Source organism: Vombatus ursinus, unplaced genomic scaffold (assembly GCF_900497805.2).
Source record: "Vombatus ursinus unplaced genomic scaffold, bare-nosed wombat genome assembly UNPS02004736.1, whole genome shotgun sequence".
Classification (NCBI taxonomy): domain Eukaryota; kingdom Metazoa; phylum Chordata; class Mammalia; order Diprotodontia; family Vombatidae; genus Vombatus; species Vombatus ursinus.
The window spans coordinates 228871-250244 of record NW_020944514.1 but is presented as its reverse complement, the minus strand read 5'-3'; the positions used below and the strand labels follow the sequence as shown (position 1 = coordinate 250244).

Sequence of the window (21374 nt, the reverse complement as noted above, 5' to 3'; positions counted from 1 at the left end):
CTACCTAAAGGCATAGGTTGGTAGAGTGGGGATGAATGTGGAAGAAGGGGGCATACCGGGCATAGGGCGCCCAAGCCAGGCCCGATGGGTGCTTATGCTCCTCCTGTCCACAACCATGTGTGGTGCCCATGCCCCACTGTTGGCCTTGTGTCGAATAGATGGCCGTGTCCCCTTCCGCCCCTCTTCAGCTGTGCTTTGGACCGAACTGACCAAATTACTGCTATCAGCATGCTCTTTGATGGCCAGGCGGCAGCCAAGACTATGGGACACTCCACCTTGGCGTCAGGCTGCCCCTTTTGCACTCTCTGCCCTGCTCTATGGTGCCAACAACAACCTTGTCATTCACCTGCAACAGTACATGGACCCCAGCACCTACCAAGTGATGAGCAACCTCAAGATTGGCAGCACAGCTCTTCTTTACTGCCTCTGCCTGAACCGCCGCCTCTCTGCCAGGCAGGGGCTGGCACTGCTGCTACTGACTGGAGCTGGAGCCTGCTATGCTGCTGCAGGCCTCCAGGACCCACAGGGCCTCCTCCCACCCCCTCCAGCCGCAGCCATGCCCCTGCACGTTACCCCGCTGGGTCTGCTGCTGCTCTTGCTCTACTGCCTCATCTCAGGCCTCTCCTCAGTCTACACCGAGCTGCTCATGAAGAGGCAGCGCCTGCCCTTGGCCTTGCAGAACTTATTCCTGTACTCCTTTGGGGTACTTGTGAACTTGGGGCTCTATGTGGGAGGTGGGCCAGGCCCTGGGCTTCTAGAAGGTTTCTCAGCCTGGGCAGGGCTGGTGGTACTGAGCCAGGCCCTCAATGGACTGCTCATGTCAGCCATCATGAAGCATGGGAGTAGCATCACCCGTCTCTTTGTTGTGTCCTCCTCACTGATTGTCAATGCAGTGCTCTCATCCGCCCTGCTTCACCTCCAGCTCACGGCTGCCTTCTTCCTGGCCCTCCTGCTTATTGGTCTGGCTGTACATCTCTACTATGGAGGCCAGTAGGGCTAGAAAGCTCACCCGCTGGAACTGTTTTGCCCTCCAGTGCTATTAACATAGGCTCGATATCATTGCAGTCAACATTGTCCTTTCCAGTAACCAAGGACTTACCTCTTGAAGAAGGTGCTTCTCTCCTTCCTTGATGGAGTTGGAAGGCCCATCAGGATGGGGGATGTGGGAGGTTATCCTTAGGGGTGGTTCCACTATGTACTGTCCTCTGATCTTAGCCTCTTTCTAGCCTATCTGCAGCCCTCTAAGTGACTGCACTTCTTCCTTCCCATGTGGCTTTAGCCTGCTATTTCCTCATACTATTCTCCATCAGAATCCCTAATAGAAGTGCCTTTGAGAGGAGAGAGCTGCAGTCAGGCCTAGGGAAGCCCCTGGTAGGAGATGAGGGGAGCCCATGGAGGCCTGAATCAAAATTGAGTTTTTGCCAAGGAAACACCAAAACAGCTCAAGTTTGTCCCCCAGATTCTGATAATTCCTTTCTGCTCCCATCATTGTGTAGAGCAGAGGGAAATCAGTTAGGGATCCTGCCTCTATCAGCTGCTGTGTGGAAGATCTGAGACCTAGCTACTTTCCTACTGTATCGGTCCTGATGTCCCGATCTCCTTACTCCATCCCTCCTGCTGTGGAAATTTAAACTCCATCTTGAATCTCTGTGTAGCCTAGTAACTGGCTTGTTTTGTTTCCCCTTTATTCTCTCAGACCCTACAGCAGTGCACCAGAAAGTCAAAATGTTGTAGGGCAACTTTGACCTCCTTCTGTGTCCCATCAGCCAGGGTCCATGTTGTCTGGCAGCTTTACCATTCATGTGTGTCTCTCCCCTTCCCCCCCTTCCACTGCCCCCAGTGAGCGCCAGCATTTACTGGGAAAAACTCAACTGCTCCCCTCTGTGCCGCTACTCTTCCACAGTCAGGACTGAATCTCCTTAATCAAACGAGATGAGCCTCTCAGGTTCACAAGGAATGCTACTTGCCCTCTCTTATGGCCCCTACCTTTTTGCTGCAGTCTGGAGGGCTCTCATCAGCTCTGTTGCTTTACACTCCTGGACCCTGCTCCTGCCTGGAAGTATTCTGTTCTTAGATCTTCAATCTGGCCACCTTTCCTGGGATATACCCTTAACTTTCTAGTAAGAGGGAGACTCCTTTACAGGAGTAACTTAGACTAGGGCATGTGGGATTTTTCTATAGCTCAATCAGTGTCTACTTAACTGCATAAGCAATAAAGTCTCAATAAAGTATTTCTGGGAGTAGGGATTTCCCTACCATCTGCCATGCTGTCTGTGTTTTGTGTCCTTTGTAAACTGTCACTACCCCTGTTTCTAATTGAACTTGCTGCTGCTGAGTTGAGGATCTTGGAGAGTATCACATACACCTTAGGAGGTAGGTTAATGGTGTGGATCTCATGTTACAGGCACCATGAGGTCACTGGCTGCCAGAGTGGTTTGTGCTTTCATTAAAACAAGAATGAGCCGGTAGAGTAGAACCCCAGGCCCAGGCCTTTTCACTGCTATATATTCCAGGAGGGAAAAAAGCAAACAAACCAAAAAACCCTCTAAATTTAAAATGTCCAATAACTTCCTTACTGTTCCACTCACTCCTTGACCCGCTGTAGTCTGCTTCTGACCCCAATCGTCTGCAGTGAAATGGTTTCCTCAAAGGTTGGCAGTCATTTAAATGGCTAAATTGAATTAACTTTTCTCTTTTCTAATCTTCTGATCTTTCTGTCACTTTTAATTAATTGTTGTTATTCCTCTTCTGGATAATAATCCCTCTATTGGCTTCTATGGTCATCTCTTCTGGTTTTCCTGTGTAACTTCCCTGTTAGCCCTAGCTGAATCATCATTACCTCCTGCCTTTTTAACATAGATACTATGGTAGACCCACCCCCGCTCCTGTACTCTCCCTTGTCAGCTTTGTCAGTTCCTGAATGCTAAGAGTACATGGGGAAATGTAACTGCTATACATCTCCTGGATGTCCAGTTGACCCTGCAAACTTAAAATGTCCACAAGATATGATTATCTTCACTGCTTCCACCCCCTTCCCTCCACAACCAGCACCTTCAGATTCCCCTGTTTCTCTTGAAGGAATTGCTGATTTCCTGGTAAGAATCTTGTAACCTCAAAAGTCATTTCCATCTCCCTCATGTAGTCAGTTACTCAGCTTTGTCAAGTTTACTTCCATGTTTCTCATATCTATTCCTTTCTCTCCTTGTACACGGAGAAAATAGATTCCGTATTTCCTAACCATGCCATTTCCCGACCTCATTTTTCACTTTCAATTTGGTACACTTCAGTGAGTGAATTTATTAAGTGCCTGGCTACCTCTCTCAGTTACAAAACATGTTAATCTGCATTGGTACAGGGAGTTTGCTCACGGGAGTTCCGTGTACCAGAGAAATTGGAGGTCTAGACCAAAAAATAATTTTCAAGGCACTGGGGATTCAAAGATACAAATTGTCTCTGTTCTTAAGGATCTTACATTCCTTTGGTGGCTGCAACACACATATATCTGAAGTATTTTTCTTTTTTTGAAAGAAAGTAGGACTTTTAAGGGACGGAGGTGAGGAGGACAAGCATTCTAGGCATGGAGGATGGCTTATGCAAAGGCACAAAAGCAGAAAATGAAATGTCTTCTACATGGGACAGCATGTAGGCCAGTTTGGCTGGAATGTAAAGTGCACATTAGGAAGTAATAGCAAACCAAACTGGCAATATAAATTGAATTGCCAAATGAGTTAGTATTTATCCTAAGGAAATAAACACCAAAGTTTCCTAAGAGAACATGGTCAGACCTGAGCACTGAGAATATCAATTTGGCTGCTGCATGAAGGAAGGATAAGAGAAGAGAGAGATTGAAGCAGATAATTGAATTAGGAGACAATTTCCATAGTCTGGGTAAGGTGATAGGACCAAAACTAAGCTACTGATGATGTGAGTACAGAGAGGGACAAAGGTAAGATATGTGGAGGTCGAATTGACAAGACATTGATTAATAGGTTGTGGTTAAGAGAGTGAAGAGTTAAGTGACAAGTTTTGAACCTAGGAACCTTGAAAGACGGCACTCTCAACAGATACAGGGAAGTTAAGAAGATGAGTGAATGTAGGGGGAAAGAAGTATGGTTTTAGATAATGTTGAATATGAGCTGCCTATGGGCCAAACTAGACAGAGCTGCCCATCAGGTAGTAATATGGGACTGGGGCTTAGGAGAAAAATGGGGGTTAGATATGTAAATCACAGACATCTGCATGGGGGTAGGATAAGATAGGGAACAACACCTACTATGTGCCATGCACTGTGCTAAGTGCTTTACAAATTCTCATTTAATCTTCACAACAACCTTGTGAGGTAGATCCTGTTATTATCTCCGCTTTACATTTGAGACAATTGAGGCAGACAGGTTAAGTGACTTACCTAGGGTCATACAGTGAGGACATATCAAAAGTCATATCTGAACCTAAGTCTTCCTGACTGTAAGCTAAGTGCTCAGTCCACTGTGTCCCAGTAATAATTGGACCCATAGGAATAGGAGCTGTCAAGAGTTCAGGGAGTGAGGACTGAGCAAAGGCTGCTGAGTGGACAATTAAGATACTATGGGAGGGGGGGCCAAGATGGTGGAGTGAAAGCAATGACTTGCTTGAGCTCTTCCCCAAAGCCCCCCAAATACCTGTAAAAAATGGCTCTAAACAAACTCTAGAGCAGCAGAATCCACAAAAAGACAGTGAAACAAATTCAGGCCAAGACAACCTGGATGGTTGATTGAAAAGGTGTATTATGCTGAGCTGGGAGAGGAACACAGTTCAGTGTGGGTGCACAGGCCTTTAAAGACCAGGCCTCGGCAAACCTGGAGCAGGCCTCAGAGGACTGAATCATAGGCAGCTGTGGCGATTTCCAGAGTTCTAAACCCACAAACACCAAAGAAAACTTAGAAGATCAATAGGAAAAAGTCTGTGACCATGGTGAGAGAGAAACTTGGTCCCAGCCTCAGTCTCAGCGCAGCGCCAGGGTGGTGGCTGCTTCTGGAGCTCTTGGCCCACAGACTGAGGGGAAATCAAGTAGCTGATCAGAGGGGGATTGCAGGGATCTCTTTGCTGGTGCTGAGGCAGGATTCTCTTGCTTTGCCCTTGCTTGGATCTGGGTCATAGCTCTGGGTGGCAGTCCTGGGGCAAGGAGGAGTGCTGGCGTGGTAGAGCTTGTAGTAGTGGTGGAGAGGGAATCTTCCTCACAGTTCCAAGGCAGAAAAGAGTGCTTGTGGTCACTCATAGACCAAAGTACAGGCCAGGAAAGGCATTACACTTCACCCTTGATTGTACCACCTTGGAAGAACTGAAAATTTACTAAGTCCCCACAAGTATCTCTGAAAACAGCTGCACAAAACCCCCAAAGCTTGGGACAATCATTCTTTACACTGGAAGCAGACCCCTACCTTAACAAAGAGTTTAAGACTCAAGTAATTGATCATAATCAATAAGCAAACTGTGCGCAAAAAAAAAAGTCAGACCATAAAATCTTTCTTTGGTGACAAAGAAGATCAAAACATACAACCAGAAGACAACAAAGTAAAAGCTCCTATATCCAAAGGCTCCAAGAACAATATGAATTCAGTCCCAGGCCATGGAAGAACTCAAAAAGGATTATGAGAAGCAAGTAAGAAAAGTAGAGGAAAAACTGGGAAGAGAAATGAGAGTAATGCAAGAAAATCATGAAAAACAAGTCAACAGCTTGCTAAAAGAGACCCCAAAAAATACTGAAGAAAATAACACCTTAAAAAATAGACTAACCCAAATGGCAAAAGAGATCCAAAAAACCAATGAGGAGAATGCCTTAAAAAGCAGAACTGTCAGGTCAGCTAGGTGGCGCAGTGGATAGAGCGCCGGCCCTGAAGTCAGGAGGATCTGAGTTCAAATATGGTCTCAGACCAAACACTTGACACTTACTAGCTGTGTGACCCTGGGCAAGTCACTTAACCCCAATTGCCTAAAAATTTAAAAAAACAAAAACAAAAAAAAAACTGACCTGGAAAATAGATCCAGGAGAGATAATTTGAAAATTATTGGACTATCTGAAAGCCATGATCAAAAAAAAGAGCCTAGACATCATCTTTCAAGAAATTATTGAGGAAAACTGCCCTGATATTCTAGAACCAGAGGCTAAAATAGAAATTGAAAGAATCTACCAATCACCTCCTGAAAGAGAGCCCCAAAGGAAAACTCCTAGGAATACTGTAGCCAAATTCCAGAGTTCCCAGGTCAAGGAGAAAATATTGCAAGCAGCCAGAAAGAAACAATTCAAGTATAGTGGAAACGCAATGAGGATAACACAAGATTTAGCAGCTTCTACATTAAGGGACTGGAGGGCTTGGAATATAATATTCCAGAGGTCAGAGATAGGATTACAGCCAAGAATCACCTACCCAGCAAAACTGAGTATAAATAATCCTTCAGGGGAAAAATGGATATTCAGTGAAATAGAGGATTTTCAAGCATTCTTGATGAAAAACCAGAGCTGAAAATTCAGCTTTCAAATACAAAGACTCAAGAGAAGCATGAAAAGGTAAACAGGAAAGAGAAATCATAAGGGACTTATTAAAGTTGAACTGTTTACATTCCTACATGGAAAGATGATATTTGTAACTCATGAGACCTTTGTCAGTATTAGGGTAGTTGGAGGGAAAAAAATTAGATAGAGGGCACAGGGCGAGTTGAAGATGAAGGGGTGATAGGTGGTGAATAAAGTTAAGGGGTGAGAGAGGATTATACTGGGAAAAGGAGAAAGGGAGAGATAGAACTTATCTCACATAAAACAGACAAGAAAAGACTTTTACAGTGAAGGGGAGATTGTAAGTTACAGATGAGTTGTTGATTTGTACCTATAGAGGGAATTTCCAGACCAAGAGTTCCCTTCACTGATGAAATCACAGGTCCAGATTTTTAAAAAATGTGCCACACACTATAGATACAAATACAAAACCAAAATCATCCCTAGCCTTAAGGAGCTCATATTTTACTTTAGTTTTGTTTGTTTTTTTTGTTTTTGTCTTTTTGGCTAGGCAATGGGGTTAAGTGACTTTCCCAGGGTCACATAGCTAGTAAGTGTTATGGGTCTGAGGCTGAATTTGAACTCAGATCCTCCTGACTCCAGGGCCAGTGCTCTATCCACTGTGCCACCTAGCTGCCCCTCATATTTTACTTTAGGAGCTGGGAAGGAATGGAATCAAAGGCCAAAAAAAAAAAGGAGTTGACATTAGTATGGATAGCACTGTACCATGGTGAGTAGAATGCTGAACTTAAAGTCAGGAAGAAATGGATTTGAGTCCTTCCTCAAACATTTTCTAGCTGTCTGACTACAGGCAATTCATTTATTTTCTCTGGGCCTCATTTCCTCATCTATAAAATGAAGACGATGGTAGCACCTACCTCACAGGGTTGTTAAGAACAAAATGAAAAAAAGTTAAAGTACTTTGCATTCTTTTAAAGCATTACATATATGCTGTTATTAGAGACTAGAGCTAATAGTCTTGTTTGGTTGGTTGGGGTTTTTCAGTCAAGCAAGAGTCCCCTTCAGAGAAAGAAGGGTGAGGCAAGTTGTTATTGCTGTTTAGTCATGTCCAACTCTTTGTATCAGCACACCAGGCCCTTCTATCCTCTACTCTCTTGAAGTCTGTTCATTGTTTTTATGACACTATCTATCCATCTCATCCTCTGCCATTCCCCTTTCCATTTGCCTTCAATCTTTCCCAACATCAAGGTCTTTTCCAGTGAATCCCATCTTCTCATTATGTGGCCAAAGTATTTAAGCTTCAACATTTGACCTTCCAGTGAATAGCCTGAATTATTTCTTTAAATATTAACTGATTTGATCTCCTTGCTGTACAAGGGATGTTGCTGTTCAGAGTAGGATAAGAGGCTTGAAGAAAGATGAGGTTTTCACTAGCTACAGATAAGATGGCTATAGGGACAAGAAAGAATAAAAGGATTGCAAGAAATAAAGATGAAATGATAAAGACCTACTTTAGATAACATTAATTTGTACCCAGTTGGTAGCAGATGATGGGTTGACCCCAGGGTTGAAGATATCAGCAGGCCTGAATGGACCTAGGTCAAGGGAGCAAAGGATTCTAGGGGAGAGGACAAGGTGTAGCTAAACTGGTCAACTACCATTAAGATTGTGAAGGGAGTCAGGAGGACCTGAGATTCCAGACTCAGACACATGACACTCACTAGCTGTGTAACTCTGGGCAAGTCACTTAACCCCAATTGCTTCACCAAAAAAAAAAAAAATGTGAAGGGAGGAAAGTAAGGCCAGAGTAGAACAGACTTGAGGAGGGACCTGCAGGTCAAAGTGAATATAAAGAATGTGTTTAGGAAGAGTTCAAGAGAGGGAGAAATAGGTCAGATTATTATCAAAGGGTGGTAATAGTGGAGTTCAAAATCACAAAGGTGACACAGATACGTGTGAGGATAAGATCTAAGACACGATGATCTCTATGGCTGAGATGGAATGAAGCTGTATGTAGATCATGGTTTTCGGCTAAAAAACTTCCTTTCTATTAAGGAAAGATAAACTTTAAGAGTGGAAAGTAGTATGCTTCGTCAGTCACAATTAGGTTTTACTTAACTTCTTATGACAAAATACTATAGGAGAATAATTTACTGGGAAGTGATTAATTTGCCAAAATGTATCAATTAGGAAATTTTAAAAAATATATCATGTTTCCTAATGTAACAGAAAAGGAAAATGATAAATGTTAGAGGGGGTGTGGGAAAGTTGGGATACTAAAGCACTGCTAGTGAAATTGTGAACTTATCTAACCATTCTGAAGAATTATTTGGAACTGTGCCCAAATGGCTATAAACCATACATACTCTTTGACCCAGCAATATCATTACTAGGTCTGTATCTCAATGAGATGATAAAAAAGGGAAAAGAACCTACATGTACAAAAATATTTATAGCAGCTCTTTTTGTGGTGGCAAAGAATTTGAAATTGAGGGGATGTCCATCAATTGGGGAATAAACGAACAACTTATAATATACGGATGTGATGAAATACTGTTGTGCTATAAGAAATAATGAGCATGATGCTTTCAGAAAAACCTGGAAAATTAAATTAATTAATTTTTAAAAAAAGAAAAAGAAAAAAGAAAAACCTGGAAAGACTTACATGAAGTGATGTAAAGTGAAGTGAGAAGAAGTAGGAGAACACTGAACATAGTAAGAGTAGTATTTGTGTGATGATCAACTGTGAATGACTTAGCTGTTCTCAGCAATACAACAATGCAATTCCAAAGGACTTTTGATGAAAAATGTTATCTACTTCCAGAGAAAGAACTGATGGAGTGTGAATGCAGATTGAAGCATACTTTTTTTTAACTTCATTTTTCTTGGGTTTTTTTTTTGGTTTATGTTTTCTTTTGCAACATGACTAATATGGAAATATGTTTTAAATGACTACACATGTATCAAATATCAAATTGCTTCACTTTTCAATAGAGGGAAGAAAAGAGAAGATGAGAAAGAATTTAGAACTCAAAAATTTTTTAAATTAGTGTTAAAATTATTTTATATGCAATTGGAAAAATTATATATGTATATTATATATGAGCATATATAAACACATAGACACATACATATGCATGTGTATATGTATGTATATGTGTGTATATATGTGTATGTAGATCATGGAAGCCAGGGTGTTTGAAGAGGCATCCCAAGGATGAAGATGGTGAGGTCATGTGTCACAGTGAAAAGAGAGTGCTGTGGAGTCAGAGAACTTGGGGTCAAATTTTGCATCTGACATGTTCTATGTGACCAGGGCAGATCACTTAACCTCCTTGGGCTCCATTTTCTTCATCTTTACTCTAAGTAGAGGAGGCTGGACCAAGATCATAGCATCTTATTCCAACAGAAGAAGAAACTGAGTCCCAGAGAGGTTCATTGATTTGCTCATGCTCACACAGGTAGTTTTAGTGTACCAGTAAAAAAAAGAAAGGAAGGAAGGAAGAAAGGAAGAAAGAAAGAAAGAAAGAAAGAAAGAAAGAAAGAAAGAAAGAAAGAGAAAGAAAGAAAGAAAAGAAAGAAAAGAAAGAAAAGAGAAAGAAAGAGAAAGAAAGGAAGGAAGGAAGGAAGAAAAAGAAAGAAAGAAAGAAAGAAAAAAAAGAGTAAACTGAAGAGATCTGGGAAGAAGAGATTTTTGTTAATTATAGTTGGGGATTTCCAGAGACACAATGAAAGGAGAATAAAGAGGAAGAAAGGGATTGTGTAAGGGGAAGATTAAACTGGCTATGGGACAGAAGGTTGTAGGAGAGAGCAGTTTTCTACTGACAGATTCTCAACTGAGTCCCTGGAATCAGGGGTACAAAAGGTGGGAGTTTGCCAGGACAGAGGGGCCTCCATTCTCTAAAGTTTTGTGATATTACACATTCTTCTCCAAACAAGGAACTGAGAGTAAAGAAACAGAAACTTCCAGCTAGTTGTCAGGATCAGTAAATATTTTTATTTGACTCCTGCAGAACAGGTATGACTCTGGGGTCTGTTCTGAATACCTTTACTTTAAGGAAAAGGTGTCAGGGCTGATGGCCAGAGCTTAAACTTTTTTTCTCCTCTCTGTGCTTTCTGTTGGGAGATAGGGGACACAATCAATGATGCCCTGTTGGAGGATCGAGGCTGGTACCCCAATCTCATTTCCCCTGATAGTATTCCCCTGTAGTACAAGACAGACTCGTGGATTGAGATCAGAAGAACAGTTGGAATCCCACTTCCTCCCTACACTCTTCCATTACACTACATAATCCTCACCCTGCCGAAGTTGCTTGTTCTGGAGTTGGAGTTGTTGGTTCTGCGTGGCCAGTGAGACAACATCCTGTAAGACTCCAGCCAACAGGACTCGGTGATGGAACTCCCTGGCAGCAGCCTGCTCCTTCCACAGCCTCCGGCAAGCCCGGAACACCTGTGCTTTTAAGAGGATAAGTTGATGATTAGAGGAATTCAGCCACTTATTTGGTCAGCTGGGGCTCAAGTGACTGCCTGCCAGTATAAGACATAGCATGGGTAAACAGCAGCCCCCCTGAGCTCTGCCATTCCTCTGCCACCATTCTCTGTCCACTTCTGACCTGCACCATGTGGTAGGTCTGGGCCCGGGCTCCTTGCACGTGTAACTCATACAGGGCCTCTAAGTCCCGTTCAGCTGCATCTCGTTCCACTCTCAGTGCCTCCATTTGTAAGACCAGTGCTGCGTGATCCTGCCACCACCTTGGGCTCTCAGCAGATAGGTCTGGGGCCTGTGATAGAAAACAGGTATTTGCTGACCCAGAATGAGCCTACTCATCAGCCTTAGCCCTAGTCTTGGTCTTTTTTGATTCTCTTTCTCTATCTGGGACTAACCTGGTCTGCTGCTGTTTCCTTGTCCTTTCACAAGCAGCTCAGCTCCGCTTGGATCTGGGATCGGTGATGTTCCTGAAGCAGCTGCCTATGGGCCCGTGCTAACATAAACTGCAGTGCCACATCAGACGCCTATGAGACAGATCAGACACCAACCAGGAGGACTTACCTCCTGGTCTTTTCATCTGGCCAAGTCCCATTTTCCTTTGCCTCAGAGCAGGGATATTTAACGTGGGATCCACTAGATTTTAGGTGTCTGTGACCTTGGATGAGGAAAAAAATTACATATTTATTTTCACTAGTTGCTAACTGAAACCTAGCAGTTCCTTCAATTATGAAGGTAGGCAACAAACCTCAGTAGTATTAGCTTCATCAGATTGCCAAATGGGTCCACGACACAAAGAAGGTTTAATAACTCCTGCCCTACTGATATAGAAATGTTTTGCATGACTTCAAATATATAATGGGGATCATATTGCTTGCCTTCTCAAATAGGTGAAGGAGGGAATAGAGGGAGGAAGAGGATTTGGAACTCAAAAAAAAAAAGAATGTTAAAAATAAATTTAAAATTAAATTAGATTCTAAAAAGAATTCCTGCCTTAGAGATAAGGCCTAATTTCCCCACTGGGGTCTATTGGTCTTCCCTAGCACAAGGCTCCCAATTCCAAGTATTGCCCTCACCCCAGATTTAGGGGATTCAGCACCATAGGCAGTGAATTTCTGGGCAGTAAGATCAGAGCTACAGTACAAGAGAGATAAGAGGTAGCTTTGTCAAAACTGTTCCTAAAAGAAGAGGCATCATGGTCAAACCACTGAATGTGAATGAAGTCAGAGGACCTGAATTTAAATATCTACTCTACCACTAACTACCTATGTAATCTCAGGGAAATAATTTAATCTCTGTTGTCCTCAATTTCCTCATCCGGAAAATAATGAGATTGGACTAGATGATCTCTGTGGTTCTTTTCAGCTCTAAATCCTATGCTCCAATAAAGCCATAATCTGTTTCTGATCATCACCACCCTAACCAAGGTAAAGCTCTGGGACTTCCCTTCCCTCTTCTATAAGGCAACCTGCCCTTTTGTGATTCCTTTCCTCCTTTCAGACTTCATGTGGCATTCATTTTAAATCGATTTCACGCACAGGAAGGGGCATCACACAGTGGCATCTAACCCCTGGGGAACCCCCCATGTACTCCCTATAGGAATAGGTGAAGCTTTGCCTGTTTCTTGGAGGCCCCAAGAGGGCAGTTTCTTGGTGCTGCTGGCAGGGCTGGCTTCCTCCCCAGGCCCAGAGTTTCTGAAGTTCTTGCTGCCAAAGAGAAATACTTTTATTCTGGATGAAGATTGTTGCTGTTCTTTGTCCTTTGTTCTCAAAGAGGACCATGACCTCAGGGAAGTGATGCCAAGACATGAAAGTGAATTGGATTTGAGTGAGGGAGGGCTGTGCTGGGTGAAGATAAACAAGTGAGAAACCCCAAGAAGACACTGTCTGGGCCCTAAGGCCTGAAACTCACCTTGGGGGTGCTTCTGGAAAACAGGGGAAAAGGCCTCTTCTAGTTCTAGTACCTAGAGGGGAGATGCATTGTAATACAACAACGCCTCCTTCTCCCAAGGTTGGAGATATTTTCATTTTAGTGTAAAAGGTGAGTTGTAAGCAACTGTAATTGTTAACATTGAAAAGAAAAGGTTCTTGATGATTACAACATTGTAAAGACAAACTTCTTTGAGAGGTTTAAGAATGCTCATCCACAAATGCCATGACTTAGCTTAATTCTAGAGGCCTATGATGAAACAGGCTGCCCACTTCCTGACCCAGAGGGGAAAGAATCAAGGCCCATGGTGTGACACATTTTTAGACAAAAACCCTAGTAACAGCTACTCATAGTTAAACAAAACTGTTTAACTATGAGTAGCTGTTACTAGGGTTTTTGTTTTTCTTTTTTCAGTGGAGGTAGGGATCAGGTGGGAAGAGAGAGAAAGTAGATTTTTGTTAATCGAAAAAAATTTAATTTAATTTAAAAAGCAAAGAGTAAGATTGTGAGATCAGATGCTAGACTTCAAGAATGCTCAGAATATTTATCTTCCTTGCTCTAAGATAAATAGGGGCCAGGATAAACAAGGTAACAAAATAAATAAGAATCAGCGTTTTTAAGTTTGAGGTCTGTCCCTCTACCATTCCTCTAAGTATGTGTAAGATATATTGCTTGACTAAGAGCAGGGATAGAAGGGCTACAGAGCACCTCATAGACCTAGGAAGGAACATAGCAGGGAGATGTCCCTTGAGGAAGATGGAGATTCAGGAAAGCCCTAGCAAGCTGTATGTACTCCTACCCATCCTCTTCCCTTCCCCCCGAAGGTCTGAAAATTGTTACTATTCACTGGATCTTTGACCTCTGATTCATGATAACAGAGGACTTTTCATCACTAACGTACCTGCTGCCACAGAAAACAGAATTTTCTATTATTAAAAGTATGCAATGGAGATAGACCTCAACCTGCCTATAATTTACACAGACTTGACTGAAGAGGCTCAGAGACTTTCAGTGTCTTAGGCATCATAGCCCAGCTTGTCACTGTAAGGTAGGATTTGAACCAGAAGTTCTAGCCTACAAGTCCAGCACTCCGTTCACCACTAGACCAAACTGCCTCTGCCTTAAAAATAGTCCATTTATAAAAAACCATAATAAAGTGTTCCTTTTTCCACCCTAAGTGATTGCTTGTCCTCTTGACTACTCCCAGTCCTGTTCCAGCTTTGAAATCAAGTGCACTGGGAAAGGATGCTTTGAGAAGACTTGAGAGTCCTAGTCCCAGAGCTGTCTTGGTGATAAAATGCCAATCTCAAGGTCTAGGGAGTTGGCACCCACATACCTGCAGGTTTGGAAGCCCAGGTGCAGAGGCTCCAGCTCCCTTGAGCAGCCTAGTCTCCCAGTACCGGCTTTGGTTTTTCAGTACCTGTAGATAGCAGGTTTAGTCAACAGTTTCCAGAGCCCCTGATGCCCTAGGTGAAAGGGTGGTACCTAGTTCCATCTCACCTTCAATTCCCTGAGTACCAGACTCAGCTGGGTAAGCTGGCTCTCCTGTAGAACAGTTCCAGAGAGCCCAGAGCGCAGATCCTGAACAGCTGCATGCCGGGCCTGTATTTCTTCTGAAGCATCCCACAGTGTGGGAGAAACCTGTTTTAACTGGGCTGGGTCCTGAGCTCCTGTGGCCCCTGATAGTGAGGCCAGGAGCAGGTTCAAGGGGGTAGCTGCCAGGGAAAACAGGCAGGTAGAGGGGCCAATTCATGGGTAGCAAGATGGGCTTTTGATATAGTCAAAGAACAATCCTGTCCACTCCTCCTAACCTCTTCTACGAAGAATCACACTGGGCTGCCTCTTCCCACTGGACTGGTACTAGGTATGCAAAGCCCACTCTTCCCTAAGAAGCCTGTATGAGGAGCCAATGGAGAAGAAGGAAAGGCAGGACTGGGGAGCCTAGAGAGCAGAATTTTGTGGGGACTCTCCCCAGAAAAGATTAAATCTCACTTTACTTCTTTTCTCTTCCCTCCCTTCCTACCTTCATGCCTTGTGGATCCAAGTGGAGCAGCAGGCTACTGTAACTATTCCCGAAGAGTAACCGAGTCACAATCCAAGGCAAGGAGCCCATTTGGGCCTTAGAAGCCTTCCCTGCCAGTGCCAGCAATAAAGGACAGTCCCTACAAAGAGTGAGGGCTAAGGCCAAGGAAAATGCAGGTCCTTCTTATGAGTTAGGGAAACTAACTGCCCCGTTTTATACGGAGCCCTCAAACTGCTGCCCCATCCCAACTTGGACTCACGGAGCTTCTGGAAGCTGTAGGACTCTCAGTGAGCCCCGCCACATGCCTCTGGCCCAGGGCCTCCTTATGGTGCTGGGCCCCAGGCAGGATATCGTCAAGGTGAGAAGGGAGGAGATACTGGGGAAGGAGAAAATGATTAAGCTCAGGGCTTCTTAGGTTGCCTTCTAAGTTTGGATCTCCTTTCCTCATCCCTTCTGCCAGCATCCACAGCTCACATACCTGTCCAAGCCTTCCATTGCCTTGAGGTAAAGTTGGCAACCAGACTTGGAGTCAAGGACCTCAGCTTCACTAACTCCTTCCACTACCCTGGGAAAAAAGGGAAAAACCTAGGTTTACAGGACCTCTGGACTATGTCCCTCTGCCACAGGACCTTCAAAGCCTCGAATCCCAAGCATAAGAACAAAATGAGCAGGTAACCCCTATGTCACATAGACATACATGCCCTAAACAGGGCAGCTGTACAGAAGACAGGATCTCTGGGAGAACAAAGAACCATGGGGTAAAATAATGCTTTTTCTGCTCCATCTCTTTCTGAAAAAATTACAATCTGCTGAACTCTGGCTTTTGTGGGAATGGTGCTAGGAGGTAGGGAGTGAGAAAGGGAGAGCCCATCCTGGGCAAGGTAGCATACTCACAGACCCAGTGGGTACACATCCAGCAAGGTCAGGTCGCTAGTTCCAGGAAATAATAAGTCTCGACCCCTCCCGCTAGAACTGAGCTAAAAGCAAGGGAGTGCGTGGGATAAGTCTGTGTATAACCTGTAAAAGCCTTCCAAATCCTTGAGAGCACTCTCTAGGGCTGCCCAGTCCTTGCAAATCCCTCTCAAGATCTTGTCACCTGCACTAGACTTAGGGTCCGGAGGGAAGGTTCAGAAGCACCTGTGGGTTGAATCTCTTCAAACAGCATTGCCAGCAGCTGGAAATTATTAGAGAGGATAGAGGTGGAGTGGGAAATGAGAAAAGACAGTCCCTTTGGTCTGAAGTCCAACCAAGTCTGGACTGTGTGGTAAGGCAAAGTGGATTCTAGCTCCTCACCTGGGGAACCAGATCCAGTTTCTTGGCTCCTCTGCCTCTAATCAGCACAGACACACTGTATCCTCTGGATACCGAGCCCAGCACAGCTCGAATGTTCTCCAAAAACTCCTGCTCTGCTTTCTATATCAATAGACAAGAGCTTACCTCTCTGGGGAAATCATCTCCCTGTTCCACTGGGTCCCTAGATTTTCAGCCTGGGGCACCCTAGTCCTCCTTTGTTCCCCCACCCCACCCCCAAATAGCATGCTCCAACTTGGGAAGGCACAGAAGGGGTTGTCTCGAGGGCAATGTAGTATATGATGTTACAGAGGGGAGAAACAGAATGAGGCTGATAGGGACAAGGTCTTGCCAACCATGCCCCACCTACTCCCTTGTTCTACCTGTGCATGTTCTGGGCCTAGGACTCTGTCAAATGTGAATCGGTGCTCCTAGGTGCAGGACCAGGGTCACTAAGATTAATTCTCATTTACATCCTCTTTTTCCTCCATCCTCCCCATGCCTGGTCCCACCTTTCTCAACCCCAACAGTACCTCAGGGTCTCCCGGATCTAGCAGGGGCATTTTAGGACCATCTAAAAGGCATCTGGGGCTGCAGGTGTCATGACCTATAACAGCGTGGTGGGCCACTGTGAGACTCTGCTTTAGTTTTCTCCTGTTAAGAACAGGAGAAACCGGCCCCAGCCTACTAGCTTCAGGGTTCCTTCCAGGCCTGACCTCTTAGAAAGAATTTCTCACCTGCCTCTGGTAAGGATGCTACTTCCACAACCACTGTCACTGTTGCAGGCCCAACCTGAAGATAGAGAAAATAGTGGGGCCTAGGCCCTGAGCTGAGCAACTAGGGAAGTCTGGAGGACAAGTTCCTACTCACCTGCTTGCTGCTGCTTGTCATGGTTCTGCAGTCTCCAGGGTTCTCCTTAATAATTCATGTCCTATCTGGTGGTTTCAGGGCGGGGTCTGCTGTCCCCCAATCCATGTCTACCAGGCTATTTTCCACCTGTGTTTGTCTCCCAGAGTTCTGCTTCTGTTCCACCCACAAGCCTTCAAGTTCCCAATACAGCCAATTGATTCCACACATACCAGTCTCTTCTAGGGAGGTGAGATCAGAATTTCCAGACCCTCACTGGGATCTGACCATCTTAGTGAAGACGAAGAAAGGAAAGGGAGAGAGGTATAGAGGTTCTTAACCTTTTTCATTGACCCCTTAATGTTCTGAATTGCATAAAATTAAATGTATAAGATTACAAAGGAAACAAATTATATTGAAATTCAGTTTTGTTTTTTTTTTAATTTTAAGTTCAGGGACTTCAGGGTAAGAATCTCTGGACTTGGTGAAATCCAAACTTCCTTTCGATATAAGTTTATGATTCCAGGAAGGCAACTCCCAGTTGGGTGGAGGCATAGTGACCAGTGCGTTGTCTGGGGCTCTTCTGCTTTATGACGGGCAGTCCCAGTTGTGACAGATTTTTCCCTCTTCCTCCCCCGTGCCCACCACCCTCCCTCTTCCCCCCACCCCCCAATTCCATTGTCCCTGAACTAGTCTTCAGAGCCTCTGGGGAAGAAAGAAATAAGGCATACAGACGTTTTGTTTCTCATTTATTAGGTTCTTTGTTTAATGAAAAGTAGTGGAGACTGACACTCTGGCAGGTTACCCTGCAGTCCCTGAAATCACAAGGCAACCAGGTGGGACTTGAACATGTTTTCCTCCCCTCCCCAGTTGCTCTCCACTCTCCTTCAGGCGAATACTCTGACCCCTTGCAGCATCACCAAAGCTGCAGTCCCTGAGACCTGGAGGGCTAGTGGTGTGCCTACAGACCTGGTCCCACGGGAAGGAACTGCACAGCCCTTTGACGCCTGTTCCCCTTGTAATCTGGCTAAGGTGATGCTGTTAGCAAATGGGTTCCCTTTGAGGATCAGGTCGGTCACCTGGGGCAGCTCCGTAGGCATCGGCTGCCTCATCAGCAGGTTATAGCTTAGGTCCAACTGCAGCAGCTTCTTAGGCAGAGACTTGGGCACACACTTCAGCTTGGAGTGGGACAGATTGAGGGATAGCAGGGTGGGAGGCCAGGTACACTGAGTCTGGGGTGTATCCCTCAGCTCGTTGTAACTGATGTCCAGGTGCTGCACATTTGTTCCTGTCGCCTCCAGACCATGGCACACTTCCGCAAGTGACACAAGGCTGGTGTTCCGAAGTGACAGATTGCTCAGTGCCTGGAGCTCCTTGAGGCAGAAGGCCCCAGTTAAGCCACTCTCTCCTATGTCTGGATTGTCTGACAGATCTAGGGAATTCAGTTCCTTGAAGGTGCCCAAGTCTGGGCAGGGCACATTGCTCAGGCCCAAACCAGTCAAACTCAGTGTCTTCAGGCTAGGTTTTAGCCAAGACCCCAGGGCAGCCAGTAAGTTGCTCTCTCCAGCCAGCGACACTCTGTTGAGTTTCAGGGCTGTCAGACCCACATCGCTGTCAGTGGGCGATTGAGGTGGCAGGGGTGGGTGTGAAATCACCAGATCTTCTAGAGTCAGCTCCTTAATCCGCGTGTAGGTCAGCGTCCGCAGGAGCTGGTACACAAGTGGGGCTGGGACTTGGGCTTCTCTTAGCTTCAGCCGTCTGAGGCGCAACGCTTTCAGCACATCCGCTGCTTTGCCGGGGTCAGCAACTCCTCCTTTCTGTAAAAAGGTATCCAAGTCGTGGCCGCCCCCAAGGATCTCCACCTCTATAGCGGAAAGGCACATCGCAATGTCATTCCATTGAGGCTCCGGGGCAGAAAAGTTGCAGAAGCAATTATCGCCCTCTTCGTCCAGGATACAGGAGGTTGAGGATGATGACCAGGGAAGCAACAGCAGGGGATAGAGCAGCAGCAGCGGCAATCTCTGCCAGGGCTCCTGAGGATGACATCAGCGGTTTATCTCAAGGCTTGTCCCACTGCTGGGGAAACAGGGGACCCAGAGGAGTGCTAATGGCTGGAGTACTAGATCCTAGTTTGACTTCAGAATCCAGCCCAACCTGACTTCACCTTACTTTTTCCTCGAATACCCTTCTTCCCGGTCTTTTCTCACTGCCCGGCGATGCCTCTCTCCTCCCTCTCTCCCCCAGGTCTCCTGCTCTACGCCCCCACCCAAGGAGTCAGCCCCGGACCGGCACTGAGAAGTACAGGGTTTGGGCCTGGGAGAGGCTGTAGAAGGTTGCAGATAGAGCGCTGGGCCTGGAGTCAGGAGGACCCGAGTTCAAATCCAGTCTCAAAACAGCTGTGTAGTCATGTAACTGTTTGCCTTGGTTCCTCATCAGTAAAATGGGCTGGAGAAGGAAATGGCAAACTACTCCAGTATCTCTGCCAAGAAGACCCCAAATGGGGTCACAGAGAGTTGGACACGGCTGAAAAACGACTTAAGAACAACAAAAGTGGAGGGTAAGGGGATACATAGGACACTCACCATGGCTGGTCTGGGTAGCCTCTGTACCTCTTACTCCTTTTATGCTGAGAGCTGGGCTGTCTGGCTTCTGGGATCTGAGTCCTGGGTTCCGAATGACCTTAGGCTTTTGTACTGTGTTATTAAACCCAAACCCTGTTTCTCCACCCCAACTTCCCCTCAGTTTAGTTTTGCAATCAAGGTTGTCAGTACCAAGAAAGGCGGGTACTGGGAAGCTGGGGGCACCAGGAAAACAAACACTGGGATTTTCTGCATCAGCTTGACAGTCCTCCAACTCTTTATTATCCTCCCATCCCTAAGCCCTACAATCCTACTTTGAGCCACCTGTTTCTAGTCTGACTGGAGATGGAACCAGTGAATCACCACAGTCCACAAAAAAGTATAAAATATATACAAAATATAAAACAAATTCAGTTTCTGGTAACCTCCCTCCACTTGCTCAATTTCTGAAACCCTACTGGATTTTTGGGAAGTGACAGAACAGTACAGGAACCAAAGACAGAGAAAACTCACTTGTACTGGGGTAGACTTGGTAAGTGAGCCTCAAAGCTTTTTTTTTGTTTCCAGATCTGTAAGATTCTAAACTTCATTTCCTTTCACTCAGTCTCTCGGTAGACTGCTCTCCTTTGTTTAGGGAAGGGTGGGGGATGGGAATCTTCAGGATTACACAACAACTTAACACCTGTGCTCCAACAGTGAGGGAAATGACCAATTGGACTTGTCGGGGTAGAGCTGTTGTTCCTCCTTCAAATTCAAGAGGACTAATGACATCCTGGGGTGACGCCTTCATTTGCAGGTGAATTGGATTTAAGTCAGACAGTTGCACAAACTCATAAGCTATTGATGGAAACCTCAGCCCCTAACCTGCAGATGAGGAGTGAGGTTTGGGGAATGGGGAAGAGTAATTATAAATTAACAAAGTCTCCCTACTTTTCCTCACCTCCATCAAATTTGTGCATCCCTGCCCTGAACTCAAACTTAAAACTGTCTGCTAACTGGGAGTGTTGGAACAGGCATGATGTGCAACAAAGGCCTCTAATGTATTTACCTAAACTCCCACAGAAAGGTTGTAGTTAAAAACCATTGTAGAGATCATCTGGTCCAAGGTCCTCACTTTACAGATGAGGAAACTGAGGCAAGTGATTTGCCCAAGGTCACACAGGTAGAAACTATCAGAGAGGTAATATGAACCCAGGTTATGCAACTCTAGACATACTACTAGTCTTTTCGGTACTCCAAACTGCCTATCATTTGATCACCGGGATAGTCCTAGTTAACTAAGCAGTCTAGTTGCCTGTCTTGGAGAAGAGAAAGGTTATGCCAGTGCTCTTTTCACTCCCCAGAGCTACTTCTCAATAGTCTGGTTTTCACTATATTAGAATATATATTAGTATATAAAATATGCTAACATATACATAATATATACTATATTAGAACTAACAGTTCCTCAGTCATAAACAGTGTTTTTACCCTTTTTCCAGAAGTCTCAATCTGGAAGATTCAGGATCAACAGGTAGAGCTGGACTTGGAGTCAGCAAGACCTAAGTTCAAATCCTGCCTCAGACACCTGCATGACCCTGGGCAAGTCACTTAAATCTTGCTCAGCTTCAGTTTCCTCATCTGTAAAATAGGGAAAATAATAGCACCTACCTCCCAGGTATGTTGCGAAGATACAGTGAAATAACATTTATAAAATGCTTTGCAAACCTTAAAGCTAGCTATATACATGCT

At 44.9% G+C, this 21374-nt stretch overlaps 3 protein-coding genes across 3 annotated transcripts; 1 reads left to right on the top strand and 2 right to left on the bottom strand.

Moving 5' to 3' along the window:
* The first annotated feature begins 8 nt into the window (after positions 1-8).
* SLC35A4 (solute carrier family 35 member A4) lies at positions 9-2265 on the top strand. Its single transcript, XM_027841522.1, has one exon. It carries the CDS (start codon positions 32-34, stop codon positions 992-994), a length of 963 nt encoding a protein of 320 aa, XP_027697323.1. The 5' UTR covers positions 9-31; the 3' UTR covers positions 995-2265.
* Positions 2266-10474: 8209 nt separating this feature from the next.
* LOC114027479 lies at positions 10475-17109 on the bottom strand. Its single transcript, XM_027841561.1, is given in 14 exon segments — positions 10475-10606; positions 10790-10940; positions 11104-11294; positions 11371-11503; positions 14242-14325; positions 14406-14654; positions 14929-15083; positions 15178-15304; positions 15403-15493; positions 15823-15905; positions 16025-16102; positions 16222-16334; positions 16956-17010; positions 17089-17109. Coding segments are annotated over 14 exon segments (1560 nt in total). The 3' UTR covers positions 10475-10577.
* A 687-nt stretch (positions 17110-17796) lies between these two features.
* On the bottom strand, positions 17797-19746 carry CD14 (CD14 molecule). Its single transcript, XM_027841512.1, has 2 exons — positions 19647-19746; positions 17797-19097 (listed from the first exon to the last, which is right to left on the bottom strand). Exons 1-2 carry the CDS (start codon positions 19647-19649, stop codon positions 17952-17954), a joined length of 1149 nt encoding a protein of 382 aa, XP_027697313.1. The 5' UTR covers positions 19650-19746; the 3' UTR covers positions 17797-17951.
* Positions 19747-21374: the final 1628 nt, after the last annotated feature.